Source organism: Pantherophis guttatus, chromosome 1 (genome assembly GCF_059756535.1).
Source record: "Pantherophis guttatus breed Tessera chromosome 1, ASM5975653v1, whole genome shotgun sequence".
NCBI classification, from domain to species: domain Eukaryota; kingdom Metazoa; phylum Chordata; class Lepidosauria; order Squamata; family Colubridae; genus Pantherophis; species Pantherophis guttatus.
Genome location: NC_142063.1, coordinates 33,003,960 through 33,031,670, shown reverse-complemented (window position 1 = coordinate 33,031,670; position 27,711 = coordinate 33,003,960). Strand labels below are relative to the sequence as shown.

The window sequence follows — 27,711 nt, the reverse complement described above, 5'->3', positions numbered from 1 at the left end:
AAAGAAAAACCAGGAAGTCCAGTTGCCTCTTGAAAAAAGCACCTTTGGGACAACCATGACCTGGATGATTGAGAATCTCCATAGAGACTCCAAAAGACTACTTACTGAAAATTTAATAAGTAGATGTTGTATTTTTATTCTTTTATGAGTATGGCTTTGCTACACCTCACCTGAGATATTTGCGATAAATATTGTTAATAAATGACTTAGTCGGTCATTTCACTAAAACAAATCATTGACTGGTTTCACCAAAAAAAAAGATGCTCAATCAAACCTATTAACAATAACAATATGGCAGCTACATTTGCACATGTGCAAAGATCAGGAAATGGTTGAAGACATTTTAAAGTGCACAATTACTGGTAGAAACATAGTGGGTGATATATCATTTGTTATATGAGGAATTAATGTGAAAAAAGGCATGAATTACTGTGACAATGAGTATGCTTATGCGGAAATGAAAATACATTAAAAGAAATGTAAAATATGGTAAATGCAATAGGAATCAAGTCTTCGGACCTTATGAAATGCACTCTAGAATACCGAAAGGTGGCTAAACATTTTCAGATCCTTTATTGTTTAACTTTGAGGAAAACTATGGAATTGGGGAGGTGCCAAAGAACGAGAAACAAACAAATGTAGCCCCTCCTTTTCAAGAAAGGGGAAAATAGAGAATCCCACTAAACCTAACATCAGTACCTAAAAAGGTGTTAGAGCCAGTAATAAAATAGGTCATTTAAAACCATTATGAAGATAATGCTATGATTTCTAAGAGTCAGCAAGATTTTGTAATGAAGAAGAAGAAGAAGAAGAAGAAGAAGAAGAAGAAGAAGAAGAAGAAGAAGAAGAAGAAGAAGAAGAAGAAGAAGAAGAAGAAGAAGAAGAGGAAGTCATATTAAATAAATCTTATTGTCTCCTTTAACAAAGTAAATATTTTGGTGGACAAGGGGAATGCTGTGGATATAAGCTACCTAAATTTCAGCAAACTATAGGAAAGGTTCCACTTAATATTCTTAGTGACAAGTTGTTAAAATATGGTTTAGATTACGGGTATCAAGCTCAATCATGACACGTGACATATTGTGACATTTTATGACTTTTTTGCCTTTGTGGAGCCGGGGTAGGCGTGGCCTGCACTTGACACATCCACCCCTGGGCCACCAGTTTGACAGGCCTGGTTTAGATGGTACACTAACGAGACACTAACGCGTGCACTTCCAAATCGGTAAGGAAGGTAAGTAGATTTCACCCCTGCCATGAAGACAGGTTGATGGAATGTGGTTTGTTCAGTATGGAGAAAAGAGTAAGAGAAGATATATTCAGATACATCAAAGAGTACCACAGGAAAGATGGCCAGGAACTATTTCCATCACCATGGAAAAGAATTAATAGGCATAAGTTACAGGTACTACAAATTTGTTCAAATATAAAGAAAAAAATCTTGATTGGTTGTTTTGTGTATAACTACTTGAGATGTTAGATGTTGGAATAGCCTATTTTTGTTTGCTTTTTCACATTCTTTCAAATTGAAGCTGACTTGGAAATATTTAATATAAAGGAGGACTGAAGAGGGATGGGAAATTAGGTTTAGAAGAAATATATCCTCCAGTTAGTTCTTTTAAACTGTAAAAAAATTCATCCACAGCTTTCAAAAATATACTACGGGATAAAGGCTAGGCCCAGCATGCAATTTCCCCTTCCTTACTTCCAACTTGCTTAAGTTAAAGAGAAGCATTTCCCCTTATAGCTTTGAAACTGCTATTTATAAGAATTCAGCTCTAGATACACGTCCATCAACTTTGAAGCCAAACAATGCCAACTTCTCGTCCTCCTCCTCCTCCTCCTCCCTGCCATAGCTAACAAAAGAAGCAATCAGCAAACTACTTGGCTCCCCTCAGTGTATTTTTCCATGCTAACTGGCTGGTGAGTTGTCTTTCCAAGGATGCTCTCTGCTGCCAGATTACCTACCAACCCTGCCAATTTTGAGATAAGAGTATTAGCTTAGGCTTCCTGAATAGTTTTTGTAGATGTAGTTGGCTTCTGCCTTATTCTCCCACCTTTCAATTTAGGTTTAAAATATATCCATAATACTCACTCTCTCCCTCTCATTTTTTGTTAATCTGTTAATCTATTCCATAGGATTGTCTAAGAAATAAAAAATCACAGGTGTTTCTTGAATTTCATAAGCAAAGAGCTGCAATGATTGCAAAAAGTACAAGAATAATAAAGGAAACTGAGTTAATCCTTTAGTATTATTCTTTGGTGGCAGGAAAAAAGGAATAAACCATACAAAAGAGAAACATAATCAGTCTGTTTCAGAAGTCAGTAATAAGTAGTTGCTTATTAAACCTGTCTCTTTTTACTTACCAACTTATCCAGAAGTTCCTGTTTATTCTTCCTCTTCAACATCTGTTGCATTTGTTCCTCCTTTTGTATAAGAAGCCGCCTCTGTTCATACTCCTGCCGTTCAACCGCCAATGCCTCTTCCAGCTCCTCTTGTTCTCGAGACTAAGCAGAACCATAATAATTAATACTTCTGAGCTGAAACTTGTTGAAGGTACAGGACTCGGACAACAGAAAACCCAAAAAAGCAGCTAGCTAGTATCTACACTTAGATACAAGTCGACTATGGACATCAAGGATATTATAAAGTTTTTTTGCATTTTGACACAGATGGGAGCTGATATCATCCTTTCCCATAACAAAATAGCACTTAAAGAATAAAAAGATAATGTATAATCCTTCATTCCAATAAGTCATTTCGTGAGCCCTCCTTTTCAGACTAACAAGATAAAGGTACCAGGCTAAAGGCTAAATCTCATTCTCAAACACTCAAAACTAACAACAGAAATATGTCCAAATGATCGGCACCTCCTTTACTTGTTCAATTAAGGATTAGATTGCATCCACGTTTCAAGCAAAGCTGGGAAGAGAAACCAAATATACTTATGTCTTCCCTGTATGTCATGAACACCTCAGCCTATTTTCCCTGAAGGTTTATTGAAATGACAATGCAGATATCTATATCCTATATCCTAAAGTCACTAGATAAAGGAACTCCAAAAAAATGGATGAGCAGATGGAACAGATGCATTTAAATATTTTGCCCTTAATTACTTTGTTTCAATTAATTCAGATGGAAAATGACACAAGTAAGCCCTACACAACTTACCAATTTGATCTTATTTTTATGAATAACTTCTTTGTTTTCTTTCTGGTATATTTCCATTTTCTTTCTTGTGCTTTCTACATCCACATTGTTGGTGAGGTTGAATACTGGATGAACATTGATTAAAAAACAATGGAGAAGGGAAGGGAAAGGAAGGGGAAGGGAGGACAGCTATATATCAGTAAACATTAAAAGCATTGCCTTTGTTCCAAGAATAATATTTCCTAAAATATTCCTATCTTTAAAATAATAGTTACTGGTAGAAATTTTGGAATAAGCTTCTTCTAAAAATTGGTGATGAAATTATCACCTTCTATATTCACACACTTTTATTTAAATTTTGTTTTATCCTCAGTTGTTCCATAATTCCATCAAGTAACAGCCTACTTGTTGTAGTCACTGCTGAAAAGATAGTCACAGGATTATACTAACTGTGAAAAATGCAAAATTCAAGCATTCTCATATATTAATTCAACCTGTACAGGAAAAGAAGCAAGTATCTGGAAATGCGATGAATTCTTCAACAATACGGATGTCAAAGTCTAGATATGATTGTAATTTTTCCCCCATTATGCTTCTTATATAATGCTACATTACTGATTTTTGGCTCAACCATACTTGGGATTCTTGGTAAAGTTCTAGACACTGCTCAATTCTCATAAGAATATTGGGAAGCTAGAAAGGATGCAGAAAATAGTTGAGGTATAACCGTGTCTAGAACTGACCCTGGGGTCAGAATAAGGCAGCCACTTCTGATAGTCGAAGTTTAGAATAAAAAAGGCAGAAAATTGTTACAGTTCAGTGAAAAGGTGTTTGTTTCATTTTGAATTTTGGATTTTGGCATAAATCAAAAGAAGAATGGAATGGAAGGAATAAAATTTACTCTATTTCATTATTTCATAAACAAAATAATCCAACATGTGAAAAATATAGAAAAGCACTTGTCCACTAGATTCTATAATGGGTTGTATCAACTTTCATAATAATAACCACCTTCTCCTGTGTGGTTCTAGTCCATCTTCAGTCATGAAAACTCATGGGGTAACTTTGGCCTTAAATCATCTCTTTCACAAAAATAAGATTTTGTGGAAGGGGGAAAAAAGAGTAGAACTTGTGCCACTCTCAGACACATGCACATAACCAAATAAAAATACTACTAATATAACAACTTCCTATAACTGGTGAGCAATATTATAGTTACCTAGAAATGGAAAAATAAGGCACAAAATAGAATGTAGGAGTGAATGAATGAATACTATCAATTAACTTTTTATCAGGGAACAGCATCTATGGAATGTCCTCAGTGGCAATTAAAATAACTAGCTTTGAACACCCATGTGGCACCTACTCACAACTTAGCATCTCCAGTTAGACTAGGACTGCAATTCCCAGAATGCCCATTTGCCAACCTGGGAGAGAATATAATGATCGTGAGGGCCCATTTGTTACTCTGTTTCAGGAAACAAATTTATCAGATTAGCATTAGTACAGATGGCTGTTATGCAGACAATTTAGAAAAGTCTTTCTTATGTGAGCACAACATACATTTGCAAATAAATCTGTCTTAGGAGAAAAAGAAGATAGACAAGTGTACTTTTGTCCATCTCGCTCTCATTCTTTTACATATTGGCCTGCCTTTAAGATGTTAAGATATACAGCACAAAGCACCTTGTTTTTAATACCACTTTCATATCCGAAAGAAACTCAAAAATCAAACAAAGAAAATTCCAATTTAACTGGTAAGGCTGTGGGCATGAGATAGATGTGTATGCATGCATTCAAAATCACACAGCACAATAACTAGTCGAATTTCTAGTGCTGGAGAGTGGGGGGGAATAAATTCAGCTGCGGCACAAATCTCCAACCACAGAGCTGGGTACTCAGGCCCATCTACCTCACTCAGTGTGCTACCTCACCAGGAGAGGGAGCTGCTGGTCTTTTGTTCAAGCTGTTTGGAACCACTGGCTCCAGAAATGGTCAGAAAAACCTACCGCTTGTCACCCACCAAGACTGGATGACAAAAAAAATAATTGGACTTCAACTCTCTCTGCTCTTCAGAATTGGAATAACTTAACTTTTGATCAAAATGACATTTGTACTTGCTTTTTGCTAATTGGTGGGTTAGCTCACCTTCCTGCCTGATCATACCTGATATCAGCTTTGTTTCACCTATGTCAGCTTCCTTGTCCAATAATGATCAGTAAGTGCTTGCTTGCTTGCTTGCTTGCTTGCTTGCTTGCTTGCTTGCTTGCTTGCTTGCTTGCTTGCTTATTTATTTATTTATTTATTTATTTATTTATTTATTTACTTACTTACTTATTTATTTATTTATTTATTTAAATGTATATGCCACCCATCTAGCCTGGAAGTGACGCTAAGAAGCTTACAATCATTAAGAACAACAGAAATATTAAAAATTAAAACAATAAATATCATTAGTTTAAAATTAGCTTTAGGGAAGGGAAGGAACACAATATGGTGCATAGGAGGGGCGGCGGGGGGAGAAGGTAGGTCTTATCCACTCCATTAACTACCTCCAGAACGGCGCATCCCCATTGGGTCCCAGGCCAGTTGGCAGAACCAGGTCTTCAGGCCTTTTCGGAAGGTCAAAAGAGCGGGTGCAGATTTCACCATGAAGGACATAATGTTCCAAAGGGCAGGAGCCACATTTGAAAAGGCTCTTCCCCTAGACTCCACCAGCTAGAATTCCTTGACCGATGGAGCCTGCAGCATGCCCCTACTGCCAATACAGCTAACCCATCCAACCTGGTAAACTGGATCCATGCTATGAAGAGCCTTAAAGATGATAACCAACACCTTGAATTGGACCCGGAAGCAAACTGGCAACCAGCTCATGCAACAGCAGTGCATGAGCTACCATGGGCTACCATGGGCTACCTTAGGGGCTTCAAGAACTGTTCTCATGGCTGCATCCTGTGCCCACTGCAACATCTGGATATTCTTCAAGGATCGCCTCATGTAGAGTGCATTGCAGTGGTCCAAGCAACACATGACCAGGGTTTGAGCGATTGAGCACAAGAATTTATGACGGCTTGATTATTGTTTGAATACAATAAGAATCAGGACTATTGAAAGTAAAATAAATAACAATGGCACTGCAAGTCACCAACCTTGTCAGATAATTTGTACTCACATTAATTTGCTTACTATCACCCACTTTTGACTTCTTTTTATGATATAGTTAAGAGCAGGGGCAGAAACAGAAAGAGAAAAGTAAAGGAGTAAAATTACCACACAAAACCATCAGCAAATGCACAGAAAGCAAAACAAGAGGTAATAGATCCAGGGGATTTCTTAGAGGGAAAGGTTTGGGGACACACGGCCCCAAAGGTCATGCATATCTCGCCACCTATACTCAGATAACTGCTGTGCAGGGTAAGGAGAAAGGGATTTGATTGAAATATGCAGACTAAAAGCTCACTGGAGTATAGCCATAAATAGAGGAAAGGCATTAAATATTAACAAGACCTCAAAGAGCACATACATCTCTCCCCTATTAACACGCCTTGGTCTTCAATGCAAGAAAGATCCTATTTCCCCACCCAATCCGTTAGGTCAACATTCCCCAATGAGAATGTTGTCTTACAACTGCCATCAAAATGGGACAAGCCCCAAGCCATAGCATCTGTAGGCCTGAAATCCAACAAAGGAGGAGAAAAAAAGAGAGAGAGATTTCATCTTGCTCTTTAACTTCTGTCCTTTTGCATTAGCCCCATAAACACATTGCCAAAATGGTACACAAGGTCAAATGTTTCAAGCCCTCCCGGCTACTGTACTTGAAGCAGCAAGAGGATTAGAAGGGGTACATATGGCTACTGTCATGGTGAATAAAGGCAAATGGAAGCAAGATTAAGAACTGAACGATACTCCTTTCCCCTTTTCTTTCAGGGAGTTTTTCTTTTGCAGTCCCAGCAATAACCTACAAAGCATTTTTATAACCACATTTGCAGTATGTGTTTCCCACCATACCACAACCCATCCCTACTATGACTACTAGAAACATTTATTATCCAGATACATCCCTCGAATTGAAGAGCTCTTGATTAAAAATGCAAAGAGAAAGTAATTAGCCAATCATCAAGTGTTCCAATAAAGATCAGTGAAGAGAGGCTCAGCTTTAACGCTCAATGAGGCTGGCAGGAAATAAAAGCATGCAGAGCATCTAATATGCACACATTAGAACTTACCAATTTCTTCCACTTCTTCCAGGAAATCATTGTATTCTGCTAAGCTGGGGAAGTCATCCTCTCTTTTATTGTATCTTTGCAAAGAGACATACAAAAAAAAAAACCCACAATAGGATTACATTTGGGCATTCAAAAATATAAACTTCTGACATTCTTTCTTCATCCTTTCTGAGAAGCCAAGCACTCAGATTTTATCTAAACTGATCTTTTCTGAACCTTAAGTGAGTCAGCAGCTAATAAAAATGCTTCCCCAAAGTCAACAGAATAGAGCAATGACAAATGGATAAAGGATCTAAAGAGCTAAGAAAATTATAACCTCAATTAAGTTTGTCATTTTATTTAAAGGTGATATGTCTTGAACAAGATCATATAAGCCTGAGGCCAGGTAGTGTCTCATATTTTTAAACGGTTATGGTAATTTTTATAGCTAAAGAGCAATAAAGGAAAAAAAGTAAAAATACCATTCTTGCTAGTTTTTATGCTTAGAAACCTGGCTGTTTTTGATTAATTCCACGTAATAGCAATAGCACTTAGACTTATATACCACTTCACAGTGCTTTACAGCCTTCTCTAAGTGGTTTACAGAGTCAGCATATTGCCCCCAACAATCTGGGTCCTCATTTTACTAACCTTGGAAGGATGGAAGGCTGAGACAACCTTAAACCAGTGAAAATTGAACTGTTAGCAACTGGCAGAATTAGCCTGCAATACTTTATTCTAACCACTGCGCCACCATGGCTCCTGTGGTTGGACTATCTCATCCCAAAGGGACTGGCACGGGTACTCAAGTCCACAGAGGAAGCTTCAGCCAGGATATTACAGCTGGCAGGGTCCAGGAGAAGAGCCTTCTCTGCTCTTGCTTCTGCCCTTTAGAACAGGTTGCCCTGTGCCAGAGTTTCCAACCATCCTGACTTTCCGCCAGAGAGGCAGTGGAAAGATTAATAACAGATCCACCTCCTTCCTCATCTTTTAGTTAGGGTTGAGTATTTATATTTTTATAGTATTTTATTTATATTGTGTATAGGTTTTATATAGTTTTATATAGAGCTATGGTGACACCGTTGTTAGAATGTAGTATTGCAGGCTAACTCTGCCCATAGCTAGGAGTTCGATCCTGAGCGGCACAAGGTTGACTCAGCCTTCCATCCATCTGAGGACGGTAAAATGAGGACCCAGATTGTTGGGGGCAATATGCTGACATTGTAAACTACTCAAAGAGTGCTGAAAAGTCTAACTGCTATTGCTATTATCCTTTCAATATTATAAAATGCCCAGAGTTACCCTATATTTATGGGATAGATAGATGATAGATAGATTTTTCATAAAACTGTTCAGAAAAAAACAAAAGTGCTGAGATGGTGAATAATATCATGGCACTTTACATGAAGGACAAGTTTTTGTACCAAGGAACCTATCATCTAAGTCTGATTAAAAAAAAGGAGGAAGGAAAACATATGAAGAAACGAGAGCAGACAAATAAAAAGAAAGTGAATTTCCATATATTATTTCTTCTATTAAAAACATTGTGCATATATATGCATTTAAAATTTGCAGATGTATAGTCACACTATATTTATGCCAGTCAAGATGTACAAGTTATATTTTAAAAGTGCTATATAAATGCTTGGTAAACAAACATTTAAATATATTCATGTTAACAACCAAGCATTAAAACTCCCAACACATCAGAATTAAGAAAATTTAAGTTTCCTGCCTGAAATATTGAGATATGGAATGATATTTATGCACAAATCATGTGTCTTTGTTTCTTTGTTTCTGTGCATTGCTCTGCCCTATTTTATATTTTAAAAAAAAGTAAGAAAAATATGAGAAAACAGAAAAAATACTTTCCTGACCAAATATATTGAGATCCAAGGTAAGAATATTTTGTAAATATTTTAAACAAAGTCTTTTCACAAACATAACCAAAATGAATTTGGAAGCACAAACAAAAAAAAGAGGTGGCTTCTCTTAATTGAGGCTTTCTGATACTTACATTTTCAGCACCTTCTTTCGGATTTCCACCTCCTTGTCAACAGCTGGATCCTCAAAGAGTTGTACTCTGAAGTTGCTCTTCCGCAAAGGGGTATCACACTCTTGGCAATTCCCAGATCCCCGAACAAACAGCAGCTCCACGCAGCTTTCACAACTGAAAGAGAAAAACCACTTGATGCTAAAAAATAAATAAGTAATAAAATAGACAGGTGGTCCAGTAGCTAGCTTCATATTCATGCTTCCTATTTATATTCAAAGGGGAGGGGGGGAGATAAATCTATGCATGAAAGAAAAAAATAACACATTTTACAGAAGTGAAAGATTCCAGAGAAACAATAATCCAATTACTTGGTATAAGCAGTGGCTTAAGCATTCATTACAAAAAGATGAAATCAATATGGCTGATGAAAGACTCTCTCCCCTTCTCAAGAACCAGCAAAGGAAAAAATTTTCAGAAAGTGCTTTTTACAATCTCCAGACAGAGCTAGTGACCCAAAGAAAGGGAATTGTAGAAGATGCTCAATTCTACACTGTTGTAAGCAGAGATGGTTAAAAAATTTATTTCCTTCTCACTGTTAAGTAAGTCAACCCAATTCATACTTCCAGGAGTATTCTCATTCAAGATTTTGTATTTCTCCAAACACTGTGTGGTATATTCTTGATCTAAGCCAGGGCTGTCAAACTCCCGGCCCATGGGTCAAATGGATCATGCGCCAGCCACACCCATGCCCAGTTTAGCAAAGGGGGGAAAAGTTCTTATACGTCACATGACGCCACCATGACGACTTGAGTTTGACTAAATAAACTAAACTAAATAAAAAACAACAAAATGTGTACTGAAGACTACAATGGGAATAAAAATGTGTATTTTGCTGGAAAAAAATTCATTGTTCCCACCAACACAAATTGAAGTTTTCATGTTTCCCTTAAAAAGAATTTTAGATGTAATGTTGTTGTTTTATTAAAATAGGTGCATTAACCCCTACTAGAGATTTAATATATTCTTAATTTTTGTTTTTAATCAAAATGGACGTTGTCTTACCTGTACGTCCCTTTTCTGAGTGCTGCGAACACTATCCATGGCTGGGTTAGTTCCTTCAGCTTTGGCAACAACTGAGTGAGAGCTAAACTTCCCTTTCCTGTGGTTTAGCCACACCCACAATCCCATGATTCCCCAGTCTGATACAAAGGCGAAGCAACACTGCCAACTAAGAGGTAGAACCAATAACTTTATTAACAGCATAACCAGCAACAATAATAACAGGGGAACGGTGAACTGGAAACGAAATAACACAAGCAGTCAGCTACAAGGGAGGGATGGATAGTGTTTGCAGGACTCAGAAAAGGGACATTCAGGTAAGACAACGTCCAATTTCCTGAGGGCTGCTCCCACTATCCATGGCTGGGATATACCCAAGCTTAACCTCAAGGGTGGGAGGCTGCCTGCCCTCCATAGTCCCCGTCCGGTACAACTCTTTGGAGTACCCGACAACCAAAGGATGCCTCCGCCGAGGCATAGGCGTCTATCCTGTAATGATGAATGAACGGGGAGAACGACGACCAGGTCGCCGCCCTGCAAATGTCCTCCACCGAGGCCTGTGTCGCCCAGGCCGCTGTGGTGGCTGCGCTACAAGTGGAGTGAGGCAGGATCCTGCCCAGTAATGGTTTGGAGTTCAAGTTGTACGCCATAGCGATGCAGGCTTTGATCCAACGGCCCACCGTGGAAGCGGAGATCTTCAAGCCCATCAAGGCCGGGTTGAACGAGACAAGGAGTGCCTCCGTTCATCAAAATGAGGCAGTGCGACGGATGTAACATCGAAGGGCTCGCCGTACATCGAGGGTGTGACATTCCTTCTCCCGGTGATCGCGAGGCGACGGGCAAAAGTCCAGTAAAACGAGTTCCTGAGCTCGGTGAAACCGCAAGTTCACCTTAGGAATGAAAGAGGGGTCTAGGCGTAGAATCACCGTACTTTCCCTAAAAATGCATAGGTCTTTTCTAGTAGACAGGGCCGCCAATTCAGAGACCCTCCTGGCGGAAGTGATAGCTAGGAGGAAGGCCACCTTAAAGGACAGGTACTTCAGTGCCACGGACCGCAGAGGTTCGAAGGGGGGGCCCATTAGAGCTCTCAGTACTAAGGGAAGATCCCATATCGGGTAACGGTGCACAGCCGGAGGTCGTAAGTTCCCCGCACCCTGTAGGAAACCCCTGATTAGCGGGTGGTGTGAGATTGATTGGTAAGGAGGGCAACTGACCACCATTGACAGTGCCGCCGTCTGCCGTCGCAATGTAGCCGGAGTCAAATCTTTGTCTAGGCCTGCCTGCAGGAATTCGAGGATGTCGTGAACAGCCGCCGAAGTCGGGTCCACATGATGTATCGAGTACCAGATGCAAAACGCTCGCCATGAAGCCTCGTAGATGCGAGCTGTTGAGGGTCGTCTCGCCGCTTGAATGGTCCCAATGACCTTATCTGACAGGTTGTCTTTCTTCAGCCTGACCCGTTCAAATGCCAGACGGCCAACTGGAGCCACTGAGGCTCTGGATGACAGACCGCCCCCTGGCACAGAGCTATCTGGTGTGGGGGTATCACCCACGGTTGTTCCATGGATAATGTCACGAGGTCGGAGTACCATGGTCTTCGAGGCCAATTGGGAGCCACTAGAAGCAAGTCAGCTTTTTCCGCCAGCAACTTCCGAACGACGCACGGTAGCAGCGGAATTGGTGGGAAGGCGTACAGGAGGCCTCTGGGCCACTTGCAGCTTAGGGCATCGTGATCCTCCACCTGAGGGGGTGGATAGCGAGACACAAAGCGAGGCAGTTGTGTGTTGGTCGGTGTTGCAAAGAGATCCAGCACCGGCGTCCCGAAACAAGCAGCGAGCTCCTGAAACAAGCGGGGGTGGAACTGCCACTCCACTGGGTTTATCTGTTCCCTGCTGAGACAATCTGCCCTGACATTGGCCGACCCCGAGATGTGATCCGCCTTTATCGATAGCAGGTGTTTCTCTGCCCAGCTGAATAGGGCCTCTGACTCGAACATCAGGGCCCGAGACCTTGTCCCCCCCCTCTGTTTACGTGAGCCTTGGCTGAGATATTGTCCGTGAGGATCAAGATGTGCCGATCCACTACCGTCTCCCGAAATTGTAGTAAGACCAATCTGATCGCCCGTAGCTCTAGGAGATTGATGCTACTGCATTTCTCACGTGGCGACCACCTCCCCTGTGCTACCAAGTTGTGCAGGTGCGTCCCCCATCCTTGGAGGCTTGCGTCGGAGGTGAGGACCAGTCTGTCCAGTTCCAGGAAGTCGCAGCCCTTGCGTAGAGCGGGAGACATCCACCAGTTGAGGGATAGACGAACCTGGGGTGGCAGGAACACTTCGTGTTTTGAGTTCGACTTGCCCGTCCGTTGGAAGGGGAGCAGGAACCATTGCAGGGGGCGAGAGTGTCTGCGTGCCCACGGTACGATGTTGAAGCTGGATACCATCTTCCCGAGTAGACACGATAACTGAAGCAAGGCGATTTTCTTTCGAACCCGGACCTGGTGAATTAGGTCCTGCATGCTCCGAATTCTTTCCGGGGATAGGAACACCCGGCCTTTTACTGAGTCTATCACCGCCCCCAGGTGAAGCAGCCAGGTGGATGGTACCAGTTGGCTTTTTTGAAAGTTGATCGTGAAGCCATGGTTCTGGAAGGCCTTCAGTACGAGGTCCATGTCCCTGGCTGCCTGGTTCCGAGATGACGAGGGGACCAGAATATCGTCAAGGTAACAGAGAATCCGAACCCAGAGTGGCCTGAGGGTTGCCGCTACCACTACTAGCTTGGTGAAGGTGCGGGGTGCTGACGAAAGACCAAAGGGCATCGCGCAATATTGGAAGTGCCAGCCCGTGTATTCGAACCTCAGATACTGCCGGTGGTCTGGATTGATGGGTACATGTAAGTAAGCTTCCCTGAGGTCGACCGATTGGAGCAGGTCTCCCTGTCTCACGCCAGCCAGAATCGACCGGAGGGAATGCATTTTGAACCTGCGGTACCTGGCTGCTAAATTCAGATGCTTCAAGTTTAGGATGCCCCTCCAACCTCCCGAGGTCTTGGGTACCAGGAAGAGGACCGAGTAGTAGCCGCAACTGTGTTGGCTCTGAGGCACTGGTTCTATCGCTCTGATGCTTAAGATATGTGCGATCTCCTGGGTCATCAGTAGGTTGAGTTCTTGTGAAGACGGGATCGGGCATCGCAGAAATCGACTGGGAGGACGTCCGATAAATTCTATGGAGAGTCCAAATGAGGTCGTGCGCTGCACCCACGAGTCCTCGGTTGACTGGGCCCATTGTTGTGCGAAGAGGCTGAGTCTCCCGCCGATGGGGCCCGAGACCTGGGCGTCACTTGCTCCTCTGGGGTGTTTTGAACCCGGCTCCTCTACATGGTCGCTTGACTTGCTGGTTGCGACCTCAGTTGCGAAACTGCTGTCTATCTTGATACCGGTCCCCGCCGTGGAACTGGGCATGCTGAGAGGACCCACTGGGCCCTGAGCTAGCCCGAAAGGGCTGTCATTGGGAGTAAGGGACGTAATGCCGCTCCGGCCATCGGTGCGAGGATTGCATCACTTTCCTCTTGTCCTTGTCCTCAACCAGGACAGGGTCTAACGCTGGTCCGAATAGGTCCGGCGTTTTGTAGGGTGCTGCCACCAGCTTCCATTTGGCCTTGAGATCCGCTTTCCAGTGACGTAGCCAGAATAGTCTCCTAGTCGTAACTGTGAAAGTGAGGGCCCTCGAAGCAAATTTTGCAGAGTTCAAGGAGGCATCAGCTGAGTATTCGGTGGCCGCGACGATTTTATTGATGTCCTGGTGCAGCCTGGTATCCTCAGGAGGAAGTCTCTCCTGTAGTTGACGAAGCCAGATTAGCACTGCTCGGTTGAAGAAGGAGGTCGCTGTCGCCAATCTGATGGCCCACGCCACTGCCTGCTGCGACTTGCGAAAGGCCAATTCCGTCCGTTTTTCCTCTGCTTAATCTGAATCCTCCGAGGAGACTGTCTGGTCTTGAGATGTTCAAGGCTGAGACTGTACTTGCTCTTGAGCCTCCTGGCCAGCCAATGGTTGATAGTGAAGCTGCGTGGCTTGCTGAATACTTGCAGCTAAGAAGGATGATAATGCAGATGAGAACATGGCTTGAAAGTCCAGTTGAGGAGCCTGTAAAGGCCCCTCTGGGGCTCGGAGGCCCGCCGCCATTGGAGTAAACGTTGCTTCCGCCATGCGCCACTGGGGCATGGATAGACCCACCAGCGATACATCCGGCATCGAATGGGATACCCCTTTTGACCTCAGTAACAAGTGTGTAGGTCCTGTTGTGTCAAGGGGTGGCTGGCCCAGGCAAGGGAGACCCAGATCTTCTGTCCCGGTTTCTGTCTCCCCTTGTGTGGGAGGAGTTAACTTAGAACAGCCACTGCCTGAGGGCAGGGAGCATGCCGCTGCCTTCTGCGCCTTAGCGAACTGGCACTCTAGGGTTTTGTGGCACTTTGATGCGTCCCTGTCTTGCACGTTTTATTTTATTTATTTATTTTATTTTATTAAATTTCTATACCGCCTTTCTCCCGAAGGACTCAGGGCGGTGAACAGCCACAAGATAAAACACATAAATACAAAAATTTAAAATTAATTAAAAACGAATTAAATAATTTGGCTGAATTTAAATTACCCCGTAATTTAAAACAAATTAAAATTTACATTTAAAAAAGGGGAGAAGATTTAGGCCAGGCCAGCTTGATGGAATAAAAAAGTCTTAAGCGCGCAACGGAAGGTGTGCAGATCCAGGATCCTCCATATCTCCGGGGGGAGCTCGTTCCAGATCGTAGGTGCCCCCACAGAGAAGGCTCTCCCCCTAGGGGCCGCCAGTCAACATTGTTTGGCCGACGGCACCCGGAGGAGCCCCTCTCTATGGGAGCGTACTGGCCGGTGGGAGACTATTGGTGGTAGCAGGCGGTCCTGTAGATAACCAGGTCCTAAGCCATGGAGCGCTTTAAAGGTGATAACCAGAACCTTGAAGCGCACTCAGAAGACCACCGGGAGCCAGTGCAGCTCGCCCAGGAGAGGTGTTACATGGGAACTCCACGTTGCTCCCATAACCACCCATGCGGCCGCATTCTACGCCAGTTGGAGCCTCCGAGTGCACCTCAAGGGGAGCCCCATGTAGAGAGCGTTACAATAGTCCAGACGAGAGGTGACGAGGGCATGAGTGACTGTGTGTAGAGAGTCCTGATCTAGAAAGGGACGCAACTGGCGGATCAGGCGAACCTGATGAAAAATTATCCCGGTCACGGCCGTCAAGTGCACATGTGGCCCCTTGTCTGAACTGGGCTTGCGGCTGGAATACTCAGACCGCTTCCCTGCAGATTTTTTGGTAGATCTGGTTGTCTTGCGGGGGGGGCTCGCCTCTGGTTCCAGGTCAGAGGATAGCGGGGAGTCAGCCATGACTGTTAGATGGGCTGGTAATAGGGAGCGAACAAGAAAGAAGGCCCAATTACCTGTAATTAACCAGGTGTCCGCCTAGCTGATCTGATTGGGCAGGCAATGGTCACTAAGGCTGGCCCGCTAATCCCTGCCGGTCTCTCCAATAATGGCTGCCCTCTAGGCCAGGTATTGGGGTGCTTTTCCACTCTCCAAAACCCCGTAGCCAGTGTAAAGGCGCTCTCACAGCTCGCAGGGGCAGGCTGAGGCCTGAGAAGAGAGCTGGCCATTCCGGAGTGCTCAAAATGGCGGCGCCCTTTGGCGTGAATTTCAAAATGGCGGGCGTAGCGTCGAGGACTCACACTGGCAGCCCGAGGGTCCGACCAGATGCCTTGCTGCCCTGGCGGCTGGTGACTCTCGCTTCCGCAGCCCGCTGTCCCGCTGCGCGATTGAAGTCAGAACAGGGCCGGCACCCTGTTAGTCACCTTCCCGGCGCAGCTCCCCTGCTGCCAATGGTGCTCGATCCTCCGAAGCCACCTGGCTTAGAAACTACAAAGCCGCGATGGCGGGGGCGGCCGCTAAGTTCAGCACACCCTCCATGATGTAATTATCGAAGCTGGACCCGCCCCGAAGGGATCAGAGACTGGCTGCTGTGGATCCTTGAAGCGCGGATGCGTGGGCGGCCCGGAGCCCCCGGCGCGCCTCACAGCTGATAGGTAAAAGCGGGAAATTCGAAAGTCAAGAAAAAAAGGCTCCTTTTCCTACCGCAAGCAAAAAGTAATCAAAAATAACCAAAAGACCTACCCGGATCCGATGGAAAGGGAAGAAATTGGAAAAAAATTCCTCTAGCTCTAAGATTCACTTCAGTGTTTGCCAGTAACTGAGTGAAGACTGGGGAATCATGGGATTGTGGGTGTGGCTAAACCACAGGAAAGGGAAGTTTAGCTCTCACTCAGTTGTTGCCAAAGCTGAAGGAACTAATCCAGCCATGGATAGTGGGAGCAGCGCTCAGGAAAAATGTGCTTTCATATTTCAGCAGCACAAGATCGTTGTCTTTGGAAGTCACACAGAGTAAAATAGTAGAGGCTGCCAGAAGCCCATAGATTTATCTATTCCTGATATAGGGGAAGAAATCGAAGCTGTATAAAACTTTGCAGTGTAAACTGCTCTTTGCTCCCTGTTTTAGTCAGTCAGTTGCTTCTTTCTTCCAAATCAGTTTTTTATTGCAGTTTCCTCAAAAGTCAATATTCTGGGGTCATTCTGAGTATTATCACCTAAACCTTAAGATTTATTTTACTTTGCAAATCTTGAGGATCATTAATACCTCCTTCATAATTCAGGCGATGACGAGCACAGTTTTACCTGGGGGAAGCATTTCAGTTAGTAAAACCTGAAGTGACAGTGAAAGGGCTATAGCACAAACTCCTCTCACAAAAGGAGAGGTTGTTCTGTCTTCTGGGTAGTATATGAAATGGCTTTTTTTTTAAAAAAAAAAAAGAGTCAAAGATAGGGAGGAAAAAGTCAAAGATAGGGAACGCTCCTCACCTCTGGTCTATAAAATGAAGACATGCACAGCAACAGCTAGTTTTAGAAGGTCACAAGAAAGCTAGTTAAACTAGATTTCAGGAGGAAGCAAAACTCTTGAAATATGTGATTTCAAATACTCAAATCAGTACTGACTAAATCATCATCTACTATTTTGGCCTAGGGAAATGGGAACAAAAATAACTTGATCCATGAATATCAACATACAGAACTTCCAACAACTTACAGAAACCAATTTGTATACATTATACAAAAGGCTAAATATCGGTAATCAGATGGGAAGGGAGGATAGTGTGATACAGGATTCTAATAAACAACCAGGATTGAAAAGCTAAAATGAGGAAAGCTCAACAATTCATAGGCTCTAGACTTCAGGCCAGCTTTCCCAGCCTGGTGTTCTCCAAATGCTGCATGCTTGGGCTGGAATGGCAGGTTGAGCAAGGCAGCATAAAATAGCAATAGCACTTATTTACCACTTCACAGTGCTTTACAGCCTTCTCTAAGCAGTTTACAGAGTCAGCATATTGTCCCCAACAATTTGGGTCCTCATTTTACCTACCTTGGAAGAATGGAAGGCTGATTTAACTTTGAGCCTGGTGAGATTTGAACTGCCAAATTGCAGGGAGCCAGCAGTCAGCAAAAACAGCCTGCTGTACTGCACTCTAACCACTGCGCCACCCCAGCTCATAAAATCATCTTGCCAAGTTCAGAATGAGCATGAGTGCATGCTCACAATTTCTTATACAGATAATTTTTAGGAGGAAAAAGAAGCAAAGTTAGGACAAATGCTTGTTCTAAACATGCATAACATCCAAATGGCCAATGCGTATGTGGCAAATTAAAAAAAAATTAACATTCAGAGCATCATCTTTGTTATGTAGAATCAAAGACCAATAATACGTTAAAATATTCATTTTAAAATACACCATTATATGAATGTAAATGCAGCCAGATATATCTAAATAACACATCACCAAAATAGGGGTTTTTTAATAGAAATGTACATTGAGCAAAACTCTACCTTTCCCCAAAAGGGTATGTAAAATCTAAAAAAAAATAAGGTCGAAATAAATGTTAACATCTCTTTCCCATTTAAGCTATGCTCTTCTCTTTAAAGGAAAAATTTGAAACTAGTTATTGCAATTAAAAGCTATGCAAGAAAAAAAAACAATCTGGAGTTGCTCGGTAAAACTAATTGGATGTACAGTACATCCAACTTTTTAAAAAGAGATAATAAGTGCTTTGCATAAGTGGTTTATGTAAATTCATCACCACAAGATGACTACAGCAGCAGAAAAGACAATGGGATACATTTCTGTGAGGCTATGGGATACCTCTCTCATGACAGCACTGAGTACCAGCACTGAGATCAATAAGGAGCAGAAGGCTGAATATTACTGGCCTCTAAGAAACAGGGTTAAGAATAAGATTTACTTTGGTAAGGTCCAGCAGTGCTTTTTTTATATTGAGAGGTTTTTTTAAATATGCATTAGGTAAAGATACTGTCTTTCTCCAGACCTGGTAACCTCATGGATACATTAGCATTACTTTTTGGGGAACAATATAGAACTAGTTTGCCATTGTCTTCTGATATCTTCGGCTAATCTTCCGATCCTGAAGATGATACTCGAATACTTTGGCCACCGAATGAGAAGGAAGAACTCACTGGAGAAGAGCCTAATGCTGGGAAAGACTGAGGGCAAAAGAAGAATGAGGACGATAGAGAACGAGGTGGCTGGATGGAGTCACTGAAGCAGTTGGCATGAGCTTAAATGAATTCCAGGGGATGGTAGAGGACAGGAAGGCCTGGAGGAACATTGTCCATGGGGTTGCGATGGGTCAGACACGATTTCGCGACTAACGACAACAAATCTTCTGCTAAAGACACTATTAGAATAAGTAATTTTCAAATTTGACTGATAAAACAAATTCTTCTACTTGCACTGAATGTTTCAGAACATGATGCAATGAGTTGCAATAAAAAACATGTGTGACATTGAACCACATTTACTCATATCTGAAAAACTGTGTTATTTATGTACAGCAACAATTTATGTGGTGCTTGCAAGGCCAAAACATCATCAATAGAAATAAATTTTGCTTCCTTTCCTCCCCATCTTTTAGTCTTAGTTGTAATCTATATTTTCATTGTGACTCTTGTGATTTTATGAATTGGTATATATATTTATGGTTTTATTTTGATGTTGTAAGCCACCCAGAGTCGCCTTGCAGTAAGTAAATAATAAAATAAATTCCAGCCAGAAAGAAGTTATAATTGCTATTTTGGCAGGAGAATATAAAAGGAAACAAAGGAGCAAGGAAGTAGCAAATGATAAACATATAAATTTGAACAAATGGAGTGCCACATATTTTAGCTTCTGTCCTAACTGGAATTGAGTTTGTTGTTAGTTGCAAAGTCGTGTCCGACCCATCGCGACCCCATGGACAACGTTCCTCCAGGCCTTCCTGTCCTCTACCATCCTCTGGAGTCCATTTAAGGGAAGTGAGTTAGGACATAGCAAACCCAAAAACCTAATAGAAAACACGTGTTTTAGTGAGGAAACAAAAAGAAATGATCTGATGCAGGAATTGAGGGAGTATGGTTTAGTCACCAGAGGACTGACAATATGCGCATAGGGTGAGGAAAGGACTGGAGAAATACACGCCTGTGAGCATGGAATTTATGCAAGATAAAAATTATGTTTCTTTTTTTTCCCTACTGTCTGGTTGAAATGAGTCCTGTCAGAAGTACATCGCAACCTCTTTCATCCAGACTGCAGGCAACTGCAGACCAGAACAAATAGTCATACCTGCATTGTTGGCAAAACACAGTCTTAAAATGGCAACATGGAAATCTACTGGGACCAATTGAGATCAGTCTTATCTAGAAAAGTTTGTAAATATTTCATTTTTCTGAGCAATAGCTTCCCTAAAAAATCCCATTGGACTAATTTGTGGTTCTAGTCTGTCTGAGGAGGGAGAGCTAATTTGTGCATTTTGCAATGGAATGTTTCTTTCTTATTTTTATTTATTTATTTATTATATTTCTATACCGCCTTTCTCCCGTAGGACTCAAGGCGGTGTACAGTCAAGAAAAAACATAGATACACAAACATCATAAAATTGCTAATTAAAATTATTATTATAACATAGTTTGGCCCACTTAAATAGAACCCAAAATTAGATAACATTTTAAAATCATTCACATGTTCATATGTTTAGCCCCGCCTGTTGGAACATCAGGGTCTCAAGGGCATGGCGGAAAGCATGGAGATCAGGGATATTCCGTATCTCCGGGGGCAGTTCATTCCAAAGGGTTGGAGCCCTCACAGAGAAGGCCCTCCCCCTGGGAGTCACCAGTGGGCATAATTTGACTGACGGTACCCTGAGTAGTCCCTCCCTGTGAGAACGAACTGGTCGGTGGGAGGCTATTGGTGGCAAAAGACGGTCTCGTAGGTACCCAGGTCCTAAGCCATGGAGTGCTTTAAAGGTGATGACTAACACCTTGAATCTTTCACATGTTACACAATCCAACAAACCAGAAATAATCATTGCAGGTACTGCCTTGTATCTTTTGATACAGTGGCAGTATTCCAGAAAAGAATTTATTGCCTGCAGAGATATGACACCTCATAAGAACCCATATGGGTATTCTGCATATGATAAATAAGAGATAATGAGTCTTATAATCCAGTGTATATCCAGGATAGAAAACTGGAAAGGTTCATAATAGCTTGTTCTTCAGGGAATGTGAACATACAATACCAACATTTATCCATTTGCACATTGTTATAAGTGTTCACAAAAATTACCTGCTTCCAAAACTAATATTTTACTTATATATGTAGTTTGAGTTATGTATATATACCAGAAAAAATAAGAATGAAAATCAGTAGCACCAAATCTTGGATTTTGGCCATGAGGTTCAAATCTCAACACAACCATAGCATCAAGTTATTTTGTGATGTAATTACTGTTATATCTCAAATTAACCCTCTCATAGGACTGTTTGAGAACACCAAGAAGAATAATGTTACTGCCTCAACTATCTGTAGAATTATAACTAAAACTGAAAATTTCAAGGGGAAAAGGCATTATGATACAATTATAAAACAATACACCATTCTTCATCTATATCAACAATCAGTTGTTATTGCAGGAGAGAATTAGTCAAGTCAATTAAAGACACATAATTGTATTTCCATATATTATTCCATACACAGAGACATCCTATTTGAATCAGATCCTGATAAATGATATAACAGAAGTAGATGCATCTGTGTCTAGCTAACCACTAAATAAATTCCCCAGATGAAAACGACAAAGATGCTTTGCAAATGATGTCAGGCTCTCATTTTACAACTAAGCTACAATACAGAAAAGGAAGAGCCAACTACATAGATTCCCTACCATAACCATCTCATTTCATTTTTATCTGCCATTGTTGAGATCTTTTGACGAATTAATGTTAGTACTCAAATGCCTACAGATGCTTGAACCAGTCATCATGTAGTGTCAGGAGAGGAAACAAAAGGATGCAACACAGAAGAGCAGAGGCAAAATGCTCATTCCTGTTTCTTCTCACTGGAACATGATCAGATAAGAGAAACAAAGATGCCAGAAGAGTTGGAGACTAAGCATTATGAGAGATGGGGAACTAAGCAAAACTTTGAAATACAAGAATCAAGACATATGAGATCACACTGTTCAAAACACCTAACAGGACATCACAAATGTTTTCTACAATGCAGGACATATTTTAATAATTACCATCAAGATCATGAGAGTACTACTCTATACTGCACTAGCGAAGCCACACTTGGAATACTGTGTCCAATTCTGGTCACGATGATACAAAAAAGATGATGAGACCCTAGAAAAAGTGCAGAGAAGAGCAACAAAGATGATAAGGAGTTCTGGAGGCTAAATCCATATGATGAGTGGTTAAGGGAACTAGATACGTCTAGCCTAACGAAGAGAAGGTTTAAGAGTGACACAATAGCTATCTTTTGGTACTTGAAGGGTACCTGAGGACAGGACAAAAAGCAATGGGTAGAAGCTTCATTGAAGAGAAATCGAACCTGGAACTAAGAAGAAATGTCCTGATAGTGAGAATAATTAATCAACAGCCTCCCAGAGTTGTGAGTGCTCCATCATTGAAAGTTTTCAAGAGATTGGACAACCATTTGTCTGAGATGTGTAAAAGGTCTCCTGCATTGGGCAGGAAGTTGGACTAGAAGACCTCCAAGGTCCCTTCCAGCCTTGTGATTCTATGATTCTATGATTCTACTCTGTTATTATCCTAACACATTCAAAATAGTAACACTACCGTAGTAGTAGTAGTAGTAGTAGTAGTAGTAGTAGTAGTAGTAGTAGTATACATACACAACAATGTGAAATCACAGCTGCCAGTTCCTTGGAGTTGGCTTTCATATTCATCGAGTTCTTACCAACAGCCTAGGATGTTGCAATATATTCATGTAGCATAAATGCAGATCCAAGCAGCATGGCCTTTTACAATTAAAAAAATGGAAATTTTGTCACTACATATATTTTCCAAGTGCCATCAATATCTTTTTCAATATTGCACCCATAGTGCCAATAACCAATGGGATTATCATATCAGGTTTATGCCATAATCTTTCAACTTTAATTTCCAGATGTTTGTTTGTTGGTTGGTTGTTTGGTTGGTTGGTTGGTTGAATTTTTATGCTGCCCATCTCCCCTACAAGGAGACTTTGGGTGACACCCAAGAAAGATGCTTTGTAATCTTCTCTAATTCTTAGCCTTCTATTTTACTATCTGCTGCTATTGCCACATCAATTACCCATACGTTTTCCTTTTTAAGCATAGTTATATGTGAAGTGCCAAGACTTTTAACAGTTTGCACTTGAAAATCTGACAATATTTTAACCTGCTAATTATCAAGTATTTTTTCACCTTTAAATTCCTACCCATTTTTATTACTGGTACATGATCATTTTTACAGATATTCCAGGGAATCATTTTGGTGACTGTATTATGTCAGTGTTCATAATCAGTTTGTGCAATCTTCTTGCACAAGCTGAGCATATGATCTACTGTTTCTTCTGCTGCTTTGCACAATATGCATTTGATGATATATTTTTTTAAATTCTGGCTTTGACAGCATTACTTCAAATAGCCTGCTCTTGAAGCAGCCAAAGTTAAGACTTTGAGATTTTTTAAATATTCTAATTGCAAGGGATTGCCAGGTTATTATCATCATTATTTATTAAACTTGTATGTGCCTGACTCCCGATACTCTGGGCAGCTCACAACAATCGAAAGTTATAATGAAAGAGAAAGAGAAAAGATAGCAAGCACAACAGATCAGATTGGATGCCGTGAAGGATCTGGGTTAAAAGCTTCATGGCTCTCTTCTAAACAAGAACCAAGTTGGGGCCATCTGGATCTCATCAACCCCATCCCAGAGGACAGGCACTGCTATAGAGAAGGTACGCTTCCAGGGTCCAAATAGAGAACATTGTTTAATCAAAAAAATCTGCAAGAACATGTTCCGTGTTTTCCCGAAAATAAGACTCTGTCTTATATTTTTTTAAAACCCTGAAATAAGCGCTTGGCCTTATTTTTGGGGAGGTCTTATTATTTTGGGGTGCGTGGAGCAAGACGGGGCTCCTCTTGCCGTCTTACCTGATTTCCAGCTCTGTCTCCCTAACCCTAACCAGAGGAAATGGCGAGGACTGGCTGTGCATGCATTTAAATATTTTCAGGGAGGGCTTATTTTTGGGGGGGAGGGCTTATTTGGGGGGAGGGCTTATTTTCAGGAGAGGGCTTATTTTCGGGGAGGATCTATTTTGGGGGGAGGGCTTATTTTCAGGAGAGGGCTTATTTTCCGAGGAGGGCTTATTTTTGGGAGAACACGGTAGATTGGGTAGATACTATGTAGATTTCAGTCTTACATACTCTTCTACAAATTCTTTTACTAGAATTCTGCGACCTACCAACCAGATCCTGATATCAAAAACATACTGCTTAGAATGACTCCAGAACTGAACAAAGCTCAGTCTCAGTCTTTTCATGGGAAAAAGTTATCGGATTTTTCTTTCAAGGAGAGAGGGGGAAAGGAAGTTACTTTGTTATTGCTATTATTAAAAAAACAGAACACACTATCTACCTATCAATCTGAACTCCTTTCCACTGGGTTTCATTTTGTTCCTCTTCCCTCTAGTCCGTTTTCTTTATATACTGTATGTGATAACCTGAAATGTGAGTCAGAGGGCAGGAAAAGTCATACTACTGATCTTTGTAAATTCACTCTAGGAGCCCTTTTACCTAAAAAGCAAGGTTAAGAAGTATTTGAATAAATATATGCAAATATGCATACAAGCATATTGACTTTTGCAACAAACCTGAATGGTATTTAAGGCTAGATCAAGAATAGGCTGCTTGATGACTGAGTTCCGTCAATAAATCTTCCAGAATGTGCCAAACTTCAGTCCCAACTGCATTATTTCTTTAAAATTTTTGCTTAAATAAAAAATAAATAGAATACCAAATATGCCACTAGAATACCTCTTGCCAGTATTTTATAATCTGTCAATTGCAGTTTGGACCAGAATCGCTCCTATTCCAATTATTTTAAAGCTCCATGGAAGAGATCCCATGGGGTACTCAAAGACCCCACCCCATTTTTTTTAAGTTAGCTATTTTACTTTATGAGAGAAAACAAGTAGTTACACAATATGTAAGCAATGCTAGCTCAAACACAAAATTTACCCAAGTTACAAGAAGGACCACTTCAAAATCCATTAGTAGATTGGGCAAACAAATGTAGTAACACACCCATGGAAAAACAATATTTCAGTATGTCCTCCTGGAACAGAAGAGAGTGTTGGCTATAAAATAGAACTTTTAAAAATGAATAAAGCACATTACAAAATCCTGTGCCTTTGTTTTTAAACGTGCCTCCTTCAGTTCACCTGAAACAGTCCAATATTAGTTGTCTCACAGTTGGCACAAGCCAAAACAAACAATGCTGATGAAAGATGAATTCAATAATCAAAAATGCTGCTTCTAGCAGCCAACCAGTTTGTTGCTCAACCTTCTTCACAGTGAGAAACTTAAAGCCTGTCCCTCTATATTTTTTATTAAGCCTCTCCTTTACTCTGTCATGAAAAAAAATAATGAAAAGCTTCTTGCATCATGGACTTTTCTGAAGTAAAGCAAAAGATCTATTTTTAACCTTACTCTGGTCTTCATCAATCTGATACCCTCCACGTGTACGAAACTACAATTGCCATTACCACCAGCATGCATAATCATTAGTAATGCTGTTCGAAAGTGATGGGAGTTGTAGTCAAGTGCAACTGAAGAGTATTGTTTTCTAATCTCCCAATCAGTTGCATTTAGCTCTATCCTCATCTCCTTTTCCCTCTTTGTCAAGTTCTCCCAACAATTGCATAGTACCCCTATTATTGTTTCTTTTCATTTATATCTATAAATATTCTACTGTCCTGTAAACAATACTGTAAGCAATAATGTGTACTAAATGATTATAGAAAAAAGGTAGAAAAGTCTGCTCTCTTTATAAACAGATAAAGAGAACATGGATGGTAAGTTCTGGGTTACTAACTTGGAGCCAGTTAGATGGATTAGACTATTACAACCATAATACAGGCTATACAACAGGGGTATCAAACGCAAGGCCCGTGGGCCCGATCTAGCCCTCAGGGTGCTTAGATCTGGCCCATGGGCCGTCCTGGAAACAGCGAAGGACTAGCCCGCGGTACCTCCCAGGCTGAGTTTTCAGCCGCGATGGCCTCCTGCAAATCTCTGCCAGTAAAAACAGAGCTCGGGGAGGTTGCACACAGCCCACCCAGGCTCCATTTTTGGCCGCATTTTTGCCTCTTGGAGCCCTCTGCCAGCAAAAATGGAGCCTCAATGAGTGCGGTCGAGTTGGCCACGCCCTCCTGGACATGCTCCCCCCGGCCCCCCGAGGTCAAACACAACCCTGATGCGGCTCTCAATGAAATCGAGTTTAACACCCCTGCTATACAAGATAGGATTTGGTATCTAAAACATCTGGACGAAGGGGAGGAAGGAAAGAAATTTTATTTATTTATATACTTAGAAGCCACTCAATCAGCTCTGGAAGATTTCTGGCATTCATAGATCAGGTTAAAAACCTAAGAATAATATAATAATAATAAAAACTTAACAACATTCATAAATACCAGGGACATGTATCATAATAGCCTAAAATACTTATATCATGGGAAACAATAGTACAATATCTCAACTGCCAAGGCCTGCTGAAATATACTGTTCAAAAAAATAAAGGGAACACAAGCAGAAGACATCCGAGATCTGAATGAATGAAATAGCCTTATTAAATACTTTGTTCTTTACATACAGTAGTTTATACACTGCTCAAACAACTAAAGGGAACACAAAACTACTGTATGTAACGAACAAAGTATTTAATAAGGCTATTTCATTCATTCAGATCTCGGATGTCTTCTGCTTGTGTTCCCTTTATTTTTTTGAGCAGTGTAGTTAAATTATAATGTCATTCTGTGGCCCTTCAAAAAAAGAGTATAAAGAGAGCCTATTTTACAAGATTATACTAGAAGGGAAGATATCGCTGGAATAGACTGTCTTGCAAATACCCAGATCCTGACTGACGTAGAGCTTCAAAAGTGAAACCAATATTTTGAATTGCACCCAACAGATTAGTGGACCCCAACCTTTTGGACACCAGGGACTGGTTCCATGGAGAAAGGTTTTTTCACAGACCGGAAGGGGTGTGGTTTTGCATGCTCCCAGCATCTCACAGATGGGACTTTGCTTTTTTGCACAGCCCGGTTGCTGGCATGCTGTGAACCAGTGCTGGTCCATGGGCTGGCGGTCCTTATAATACGGTTGACAACTGAAAACCAGAACAGATCTTGAAGTAATGGTGTTGTATAAGTTAAGAGGACGCACTCATAACAGCTTAAGCTATTATATTGGATCAGCTGCAACTTCTGTAAGCTCTCACAGAATAGCTCCATGGAGAATGCTTTGCCATAGTGCAAGTAAAAGGCGATTGAGATATGATGGATCTCCTGGCCACAGATGCACCTGCTTATTAGGCAGGTGTTTTGAATCTAGAAAGATCCAGAAATCACAAGAAAATAATCAATGGTACTAAAGCAGTGGTGGTATTCAGCTGGTTCTATCCGGTTCAGGCTAACCAGTAGCGGCAGCTTCGGGAGTCTCCACCCATCTGCCCCGACGTAATCACATCCAGTTTTTGACGCTCATGCACGCGCTCACATCTGCAAACCGGTAGTGAAGATAAGTGAATACCATCCCTGTACTAAAGGCTTCTAAGAAATAA

The 27,711-nt window shown here is 41.5% G+C and overlaps 1 protein-coding gene across 1 annotated transcript in view; it reads right to left on the bottom strand.

The window, feature by feature from the left end:
- The window catches only part of MNAT1 (MNAT1 component of CDK activating kinase), a 118,976-nt gene that overhangs the window by 62,728 nt on the left and 28,537 nt on the right, over nt 1-27,711 (bottom strand). The window contains exons 2-5 of the mRNA XM_034433542.2: nt 9,374-9,526; nt 7,378-7,451; nt 3,173-3,276; nt 2,368-2,508 (exon numbers count right to left, since the gene is read on the bottom strand). Coding sequence (XP_034289433.1) covers nt 2,368-2,508; nt 3,173-3,276; nt 7,378-7,451; nt 9,374-9,526 — 472 coding nt within the window. The remainder of the gene's footprint in view (nt 1-2,367; nt 2,509-3,172; nt 3,277-7,377; nt 7,452-9,373; nt 9,527-27,711) is intronic.